Here is a 10,871-nt window from a genome sequence, read left to right as displayed (position 1 = left end):
TTTTTTTTAAATTTTCGTGTTATTAAATTATTCATAATATAAATTAATTAATACATAATTAATTACAGAATTGCTTCTATTACATAATCGAAATATCAAATGTGTGATTGTACAAAGAAAAATCAAGTTGAAAGTTTACTTAAAAAAAATTGTAATTTAATATTCTTAAACTTGATATATGATCAATCAAAGGTAGTTCATAAATTGTGTAATTATGCATGAATATTACTGTTAATCTTACAGTGTTGAAGCTAATCTGCTTCTTGAGGAGGATGGTGTTGGTTCTCTTGAGTTTGGTGTACATCGTCGTATGCATAATACACGATCGGCTTCATCACAAACTGGAAAACGCGATGCAACTAGAACTACTGATGACTCTCGAATCTCTCGAAAATCGTGGCCCGAAGTTGCTGCGACACTTGTTATTTCGCCCGTAATCTTATTTAAACAATTTAGAGCGAGTATCAATTTAATTGCCAGCCATTTTTATCGATAGATCGAACTCAACTCAACACGATAAACAACTCTCGCACACGCCAACAACAACATCAATTCATCATCAACTACAGAATTATCATCAACAATATTCATACCTCAACCAAAAAGGTTTACAAACTGTATAGTTATTAAGACTTGTTGCTTGAAGTTACCTCATCATTAGCCAGACGAGATTCCACCACGTAATCCAATACCGATTTGAACACGTAATTATTCATTCGGACTATTCGATCAACGTTGCCTGGCTTCGTACACTCTACACTACTGATCCTAATTACAATGCCATTTGTCTAATACCTTTATCTCTCCAAATCACAACAATAATCTACAATTAATCATTGCATGTATTAATGTAATAATGTATTAATTTTTTTTTTACAACAATTTTTTTTACAAAGTAATTGCCATAATTAGAGCGATAATTTCATTGCACAATTAATTAAAGTCTTAATTCAATTATTTGGAAAAAATGAAATTAATTAACGCGAAAATCTATTAATAAAAAGTAAGTAACCGGACTAATTGAAGAACTCAATAAAATAGAAAGATTAACTATAAAGTGATCATTTGTATATAAAACAAAAGTAATTGTGTGTACTGATTTTATTAGAATTTATATTTTATTGTTTAAAACCGGACTAATCGACGAACTCTATAAAATGGAAAGATTTAATAGTAAACCGATCATTTTCGTATAAAAAATAGTTTTGTGTACTAATTTAATTAGAATTTATTTTTTATTGTTTAAAACCGGACATATCGACGAACTCAATAAAATAGGAAGATTTAACAATAAATAATAATTTTGTGAACTATTTCTTTTTAGAATTCATTTTGTAATTAAAATTTAGTTTGTTTTGATGCTTTTAACCAGTCTAGTGAATCCGGACTAATCGACGAACTCAATAAAATAGAAAGATTTAACAATAAATAATAATTTTGTGAACTATTTATTTTTAGAATTTATTTTGTAATTAAAATTTAGTTTGTCTTTATGCTTTTAACCAGTCTAGTGAATCCGGACTAATTGATGAACTCCATAAAATTAGAAAGATTTAACAATAAATAATAATTTTATGAACTATTTCTTTTTTATAATTTATTTTGTAATTAAAATTTAGTTTGTTTTGATGCTTTTAACCAATCTAGTGAATCCGGACTAATCGACGAACTCCATAAAATAGAAAGATTTAACAAAAAATAATAATTTTGTGTACTATTTCTTTTTTGAATTAATTTTGTAATTAAAATTTACTTTGTTTTGATGCTTTTAACCAGTCTAGTGAATCCGGACTAATCGATGAACTCCATAAAATTAGAAAGATTTAACAACAAATAATAATTTTTTGAACTATTTCTTTTTAGAATTCATTTTTTAATTAGAATTTAGTTTGTTTTGATGCTTTTAACCAGTCTAGTGAATCCGGACTAATCGATGAACTTCATAAATTAGAAAGATTTAACAAAAAATAATAATTTTGTGAACTATTTCTTTTTAGAATTAATTTTGTAATTAAAATTTAGCTTGTTTTGATGCGTTCCAACCAGTCTAGTGAATCCGGACTATTCGAAGCTGCACTATGCGAGGTATTACAGTATTTCAAATATTTAAAAGGATTAATATAGTATTACTTAATTTATGTATTTCACGGAACAAAGTTTCTTTAATTGATAACAAAAAAAAGCAACAAGTATATCAAATAAAAACAATTGAGATAATATTGGTTTACTTACGAAGTACATGATCAAAGAATGATGTCTTAAACGATCGACGTGAAATCGAAATGATGGATGTTCGTTTTCCGCGACATCGTTTAAATATGTAGGTGAAATACGATGCGAAAAGTCAATATTATGCGAGAGTAATTTATTGAGACACGTTTTCCCAAACGTAAAAACAGAAACGCAAACGCTTCCACTAACAGAAGCACGAGCGTTTAATTAGCAGACACAAACAAAAACTAATATGTAAATTAATAAAGTAAAAATAATTTCAATATTTCAACTGGCAAATATGTATATCTTTTTCAATGTTAATAGATTTCAATATTTAAATTTTAAAGTTTTAAACTATAATTATATTTATTTTGTTCATTATTTAGAATATTTTGAAATATTAAACGCTCAATCTTGTATTGTGGTAAACTACAACGTTACAGACACACAACTTGTGAAATATATCTCAGTCTTAATTGCTTTATAAATTATTGTTTTTCATATGCAAGTAGTTAATATTAATGAATACAAAGATGTTAGCTATAGATTTAATTGATTACTACAAATCTCGCAAATTGAGAATCTCATACATTTGTCTTGAAACTTGTAAATTATTTATGATAATTATGTTACTAAGTAGTATTAAGTAATTATTGCTATATCAAAAAATAAATTACAAGCGAAGATTTCTAATGTAATTTTAAAATGTAGAAATTTAAAAAAAATACGAAATTAAATATCAATTCCAGAAAAAATCGCGACAGAAAACTTCAAAGATTTTCTAATATTAAATATATTTCTTTAATTGCTTTAGAACTAATTAATTAATGATTTTTCAATATATTCAAAATAAAAAGTATACTTTCAATTATTTTATGTCGGTGGCAATCGAAAGCCCGAAATCCCGTCAATGAAATTTCCGACGTTTGAAATCCCGACTGTATCGAAATCCCGACAACCATAATTCCGACTGTATCAAAATCCCGACTATATCGAAAATGTCTACAATAACATTTTTAATTTATTCCGGAGCGTAGTCACTTTTAAATTGTTATTAATAATTAATAACAACAATTAATTTATTTTTTATTATTCTTATTGATAATAAAAGTGTAGCACATGTAGAATTTTCGATATAGTCGGGATTTCGATATAGCCCCATTTTATATACAAACACACTATCATTGTTATTTTCTTTTTTGTATCGAGTAAATTGGAAACATATGCAAATCAAATGCAATTTAACAAAAATAATTCATTAACAATTTTCAAAGAATGATAGTTTTTCTCACCCACGACAACTATTGCTTTAAAACTAATTAATTAAGTAAATAAAAGTATACTTTACATTTTTTTGTCAATTATATCATACATTGTTAATTTCTTATTTTTATTTGTTTTGTATTGAGTAAATTGGAAATATATGGAAATCAAAAGCAATTTAATAAAATTAATTGATTAAAATTAAATTTAAAAGAAGGTAGTTTTCTCACCTGCGACAACTTTTGCTTTAAAACTAATTAATTAATTAAGATTCATTACAGTAAACAAAAAGTATACTTTACATTTTTCTTCAGTTATGTTATGTTATTGCTAAGTATAAAATGCGATAATTACAGACACACTATCATTGTTATTTTCTTTTTTTGTGACTAGTAAATTGGAAACATATGGAAATCAAAAGCAATTTAACAAAAATAATTTATTAAAAATTTTCAAAGAAAAATAGTTTTTCTCACCTGCAACAACTTTAACTTTAAAACTGATTATAGTAAAAAAAAAGTATACTTTACATTTTTTTCAATTATTTTAAACAGAAACACAATCATTGTTATTTTCTTCTTTTCTTTTTTTTTTGATATCGATTAAATAGAAAACATTTAGAAATCAAAAGTAATTTAACAAAATTATTTGATTAAAATTTCAAAGAAAGATAGTTTTCTCACCTACAGCAACTTTTTCTTCAATTACGTTATATATTGTTAAGTATAAAATGCAATAATTACACACACTATCATTGCTATTTTCTTATGGAAATCAAAAGCAATTTAACAAAAATAATTCATTAAAAATTTTCAAAAAAAGATACTTTTTCTCACCTGCGACAATTATTATTTTAACACTAATTAACTAATTAAGTAAATAAAAGTATACTTTACATATTTTGTCAATTATTTTATACATTGTTAATTTTTTTTTTTTGTATCGTGTAAATTGGAAATCAAAAGTAATTTAATAAAATTAAATTAAAAAAAGGTAGTTTTCTCACCTGCGACAACTTTTGCTTTAAAACTAATTAATTAAGATTAATTAGAGTTACATTTTTCTTCAATTATGTTATATATTGTTAAGTATAAAATGCGATAATTACAGACACACTATCACTGTTATTTTCTTTTTTTGTATCGAGTAAATTGGAAACATGTGGAAATCAAAAGCAATTTAACAAAAATAATTCATTAAAATTTTTCAAAAAAAAGATAGTTTTCTCACCTGCGACAACTTTAACTTCGACACCTTGAACATGATGAATGGAATCAGTGCAACAGTTGCAGCCGTATTTAAATACCCGAAAAAAAACTATAGAGAATCACAGAAATCCCGACGATTAACTCGAGTAATATCTTCGCGATGCGCACTTCTTTAATATTTTGTAGTTACTTCCTCGCAACCAAAGTCGAGCAAAAAACATCTGTTGTTTGTCCAATGAGAGCCAATTAAAAGCGTTCCGTCTCCAAGCAAACAATAATAATAATAAGAAGAATGCATTTGGATTTAGTGGCCGCTATTAATATGTCCCCGAACAATAAATAATAGCGAAGAGTTGACACTAAGCTCGCAATTACTTTGCGTACTCGATATATAAATGTAAAGGAACAAACACTCTGCACCATTAAGCAACTCTTTGCTTTATGAGTATGAGTGTGTGTGCACACAAGCACAAGTTGGTATTAATAATATGTTGGATGTGCCGACGATCGTTATTCGCCAGTAATGAGCAACTGCTCTATTCATATTTCATCGTCCATTAACAACATCCCATGACAACAGTTGGACGCAGAAAAAAATAAATAAATAAATAATCCATTTACAACGACTTCGATTAATGCATTTGTGCATAGCTACAAAACATCAAAGCGAAATTACCGAATCAATTGTTTGTTTGCCTCCGCCGTCCCGTTTACACTGATTACCACTTAAAGTAAATCCAGTCTGTTAATTGCGCACTAGTTCAAAGACCTTCGACGATATTTGATAAATAAACACATTTACTTTTAGAAAAAGACAAAAAAAAAATAACATTGGAAGAAATATATTTAAAAAAATCTGTTGTTAAGAATTGCAAAAAAAAATCGCTTAATAAATTGTTATTACTTATTGTTATCATAAATGTGGTAATTAAAGTGTATTCTAATTTGATAAAAAGTGAAGGCACTGCATTTTCAAATTTTGATTACAGCTGATTACAGAATATCTGCGAACTCCACAAATCTGGAATTAGGCTCGTCGGAAAGGCCATAGTTTTATCTTTAATTTGCATGTTCAATGATCTAAATAGCTTTTGTAGTTAACTAATAATTAAATAAAACGTGAAGACATGTAAAATAAAAACGTCATATTTATTAACATTAGGTAACAATTGTTATATCAATCGTCATACAAGAGTTTTATAGATTTCTAGATAATCCGTAGTAAAATTGGAACAATTGATTTTGATATTAAATTATTTATGTATTTAAGTAGATGATTAGTTATAACATTTGCGTCACAAATGTCGTTATCATTATTGATTGTTTTCAGTAGAAATTCTGTTTCCTTACGTAAATACGTAAATACATTTAAGAAAATAACGAAAGAGCTAATGTGGTTGTGGTGTATCGTTACTATGGAAACATTTGATTATATGATTAACAAGTTGCATACATTTGTTATTGTAGACAACATTACTTATACTTTTGTTATTATAAGACTATTAAGAAGATGGTAAGTTTCCATCAAAAAAAAGGTCGTAAAATGAAACTACTGAAATTGTTATACTTCTATAATGCACTGCGAATAACATTAATCACTTGTATACTTTTCTTATTATAAGACTATTAAGAAAACGGCAAGTTTCCATAAAAAAAGGTCGTAAAATGAAACTACCGAAATTGTTATACTTCCATAATGCACCGCGAATAACATTAATCATTCGTATACTTTTGTTATTATAAGACTATTAAGAAGACGGCAAGTTTCTATAAAAAAAGGTCGTAAAATTAAACTACTGAAATTGTTATACTTCTATAATGCACCGCGAATAACATTAATCACTTACTACAAAATTGTAGGTTTCATCAAGAGAAACTAAAAAAAAATCCACTGCTTAATTAATTAAACAATCACTGGTATACTTTTGTTATTATAAGACTATTAAGAAGACGGCAAGTTTCCATAAAAAAAAGGTCGTAAAATGAAACTACTGAAATTGTTATACTTCCATAATGCACCGCGAATAACATTAATCACATACTACAAAATTGTAGGTTTCATTAAGATAAACTAAAAAAAAATCATCCATTAATTAATAATTAAACAATACGTACTCTTTTACGAAACTAAACAAGTTTAAAAAAAATGAAGAAATTGTAGATTTCTTAATTCAGAGTTAAGAAAAATGTACAAATCATCCATTGCTTAACTATAGGAATTTAAATTTTAAAGTTATCAAAACTACTGATCACCCATTCAATAATACATTTGGTTTAACTTGAACTATAAACTTAACATCCAGTTTTCTATTGCGAAACTCGTTAAGTCCAAGTATAAGATAGTCATCAATACATTTCAATATTTTAAAAAAAATAATCTAACTATAAAATAATAAGAAACAAAAGACTGATTAATATTTCCCAGTAATCGTGTTTTTTTTATTGTTCCTGTTAATCGATAATAAAACTTTATCAGCGTAGGTTTATAGTTTTTTTTTAATTAATAAGTAATAAAAAAATTATCAAAAAATATTAATAAAATTTTTCGAAGACAAGTAATTTGCATATTTTAAAATTTAGTAATAATTTCTTTAAAAAAAAATAATGAAAATCACAATTTATTAAGAAATTATTAAATTAATGAAAATTTCATGTGAAATATAAGTTAACATCGATGTTAAATTTAAACGTTTTCCATTGCTACAATTACTAAAGAATGATTAATAAAATTTGTTTCCTGGTATTTGATCGAATGGATCGAAGATACTAATGCTAAATAAATAAACAAAAATGTAAACATCAACTAGTTGGGTTCAAGGCACATAGTGTAAATTACAAAACATGTACATATGTATATTATCGCGGATCACTATCTGCGCGAATGATTAAATATTTGCCTTGACAACATACATATTTGACGTTATTTCACGACACTTTGTGTGTATACTTGAACGTATAGTTAACAACAAAACGTTCAAATGATAACGAGACGCAAGTCTGAAAATAGAACTAATCCTTTACAAAGTATTCACTACAAGAATACTATTATTAGATGTACTACATAATTTATATAAACCACAAGAAGATTAAGACGTAATTCATTGTTTAACTTTATGAATCAACGCAAATTTGTACTGTCGTTAATCCTGACAAGTGATTTGCAATTTGAAGAACTTGAAAAGACCAATAGACAAGTATGAGAGGATGACGATTTGAATTAGAAATAAATTGAAACTAAATAACAAAAATAACAAGAATAAATCTAAAGAAAATGAAAAATATTTTAAATTTTGAATCCACAACGTACGTTGCTTAACTTTCATAAACTATCAATAAAATCACTGCAATTTGTGTAACCATGGTATTACATATGTTAGTTAAGGTATTGCATAATATTCGAAATGGTTACTGAGGTAACGTAATAAACAAAACTGTCAATGCAACTATAATTACATTGACAATTTGCAATTGTAATTACACAAATCAAATTATCCTGTCGTTAATTAACGAAATGTTTAAATTCGATTACGAACGCACCGAACAATGGTTAATTACATAAGAAAGATGTAGGTGTATTTGATTATCGAGCACTTCGATGAAAGAAGGTCACACGCATCGGTACTTTTCCAATGTGCGTTTGTATACAAATGTTAAGTTAACAATCGATAAACGAACGTGTTAAAGTGTCTAATAACAAATAGATAATGAGTGTTGGTAACGATTAACGGATCGTTAATTGAACAGATCATAAAGGATTGTAAGAGAAGATAGGCTGTGGAAACGATTGATAAAATGGGATTACTTGTATTATCGTAGACGACGGAAATAAACGCGTTGTAAAATTTCCATCGTTGGATTAAAAGTAAACAAATGCAGTTCAACACTCTGAAAAAAACAATTAACGTTGTCGCTTTTGATTTAACCCTTCGTTTCCTTCATTAATGTCAATCGACAAAAAGTTCTTCTGTTAAGATTTGTAAATTTTAGATGAAAACGCACATTGCCTAACTTTCTTTAGTATTTAAGCTGATCGTCCTTCCAAGATTGCTTATGTTTTGCTTTGTTAATGTCAATATAAATCAATGATACAAATCAGGATTTGTAATATATATAAACATGAATGAATGTGTGCATGTAATTTTGAATTAGGTATTCACCTGTGAAGCCCGAACCGTGGCTCTGACGAACTGGTAATACGGGAAAAGCGATCCATAGCTCTTCGGAGGTGCAACGATCAATGGGAACCTCTCCAGATGAGAGGAAGAACTTTGCCTTGCGGAACCGCTGCTGCTGCTCTTCGAACTCATCTCACACTATTACCAATAATTTCTTTCTCTCTCCACCTTAATATCTCAATTTTTCTTTCTTCTTTTTCTTTGTCCTCCTCCACCCAAAACTTTTCAACAGAACGTCCACATTTTCACGAAGACACGATGATGACCGTCCACTCTTTCCCACACACAGCATGTAAATAAATCGGAACGCATTCCTCGATAACCTCTCGAACCTCGTGCACCCCGCCACATTCAAACTATTTGCATTCGGCAGAGTTCCTTTATCTCTTCTGGTATTCCCACTCTCTTCGAGACATCTTCCGTGTTGTGTTTGTTTTTTCTGTAATTTGGATTTCGCTCTTCGGATGATCGAACGTCGCGTCGTTGTTGGACACGCTTTGTGAGGATAGGTGAGGATGGATATAAACGGATCGTCGGATGGTCCAATTCGCGTCGTCTAATCTCCAACGTCAATGATAAATTTTATCGATTATCGCTTTTCAAATACTACACGATTATTTGATATGATCTGATACGTGCGCGATATTATCGAATATTTACTACATTTTCAAACATCGAATCAACCAAAAGATACACATTAAAATACTAAGAAACGTGATTAATTATAGGGAATTTCCCTATTCCAAACATGAACAAAAACCAGTTCAAAATGATTTAATTAATCTATTTTCCTATAAACTTTTCATGCAAATTTTCATACAACATCCTTAATTCCCTTTGCGTGACTACAATCTTTCAATAAAAGTAGGTCCTTCAATTAACTTTCCGCTTGCGTGTAATTTCATGCTTGTTCTTGGTAATAGTCCTCAGATTTGTACATGCTTACATCATTCCACCCCTCATGTTTATAAATAAACTTGTATTTTACACATTATTCTACCACTATTTTGTGAACAAACCAGTAATTTCACAATAACTGATCTAGATCATTCTACCCCCATGTTTATAAATAAACGTGTATTTTACACGAAAACATACTTTTTTTTATTACATAAGAATACATAAGGAAGGTACTTCTTTTGCGCATCTTTCTATATGATTTCTGTTGCGTAAAGTTTATAAATGAATGAGATATGGCGATTTAAGAAAATACACTTTCCCGCCACATTCAAACTATTTGCATTCGGCAGAGTTCCTTTATCTCTTCTGGTATTCCCACTCTCTTCGAGACATCTTCCGTGTTGTGTTTGTTTTTTCTGTAATTTGGATTTCGCTCTTCGGATGATCGAACGTCGCGTCGTTGTTGGACACGCTTTGTGAGGATAGGTGAGGATGGATATAAACGGATCGTCGGATGGTCCAATTCGCGTCGTCTAATCTCCAACGTCAATGATAAATTTTATCGATTATCGCTTTTCAAATACTACACGATTATTTGATATGATCTGATACGTGCGCGATATTATCGAATATTTACTACATTTTCAAACATCGAATCAACCAAAAGATACAATTAAAATACTAAGAAACATGATTAATTATAGGGAATTTCCAGTTCAAAATGATTTAATTAATATATTTTGCTATAAACTTTTCATACAACATCCTTAATTCCCTTTGCGTGACTACAATCTTTCAATAAAAGTAGGTCCTTCAATTAACTTTCCGCTTGCGTGTAATTTCATGCTTGTTCTTGGTAATAGTCCTCAGATTTGTACATGCTTACATCATTCCACCCCTCATGTTTATAAATAAACTTGTATTTTACACATTATTCTACCACTATTTTGTGAACAAACCAGTAATTTCACAATAACTGATGTAGAACATTCTACCCCCATGTTTATAAATAAACGTGTATTTTACACATTACTCTACTACTATTACTATTTTCTATATAAACTAGTAATTTCACAATAACTAAATTATAAATTCTTTTCAAAAAAAAATT

At 28.3% G+C, this 10,871-nt stretch overlaps 1 protein-coding gene across 9 annotated transcripts in view; it reads right to left on the bottom strand.

The window, feature by feature from the left end:
- The window catches only part of LOC108556634 (kinase D-interacting substrate of 220 kDa), a 28,361-nt gene that overhangs the window by 13,541 nt on the left and 3,949 nt on the right, over positions 1–10,871 (bottom strand). Inside the window, exon 1 of one of the 9 annotated variants that reach the window (XM_017912823.1) lies at positions 8,843–9,368. The exons of 6 other annotated variants lie outside the window; for them this stretch is intronic. In XM_017912823.1, the coding sequence (XP_017768312.1) occupies positions 8,843–8,992 (150 nt within the window). In that variant the 5' untranslated portion in view covers positions 8,993–9,368. Of the gene's footprint in view, positions 1–241; positions 665–4,707; positions 4,942–8,842; positions 9,369–10,871 lie in introns of those variants that run through there. 2 more of the 9 variants (XM_017912826.1, XM_017912824.1) reach the window with 2 other exon arrangements.

This window comes from Nicrophorus vespilloides, unplaced genomic scaffold (assembly GCF_001412225.1).
Source record: "Nicrophorus vespilloides isolate i.1.1-1 unplaced genomic scaffold, Nicve_v1.0, whole genome shotgun sequence".
NCBI classification, from domain to species: domain Eukaryota; kingdom Metazoa; phylum Arthropoda; class Insecta; order Coleoptera; family Silphidae; genus Nicrophorus; species Nicrophorus vespilloides.
This window is presented reverse-complemented; position numbering and strand designations above follow the sequence as displayed.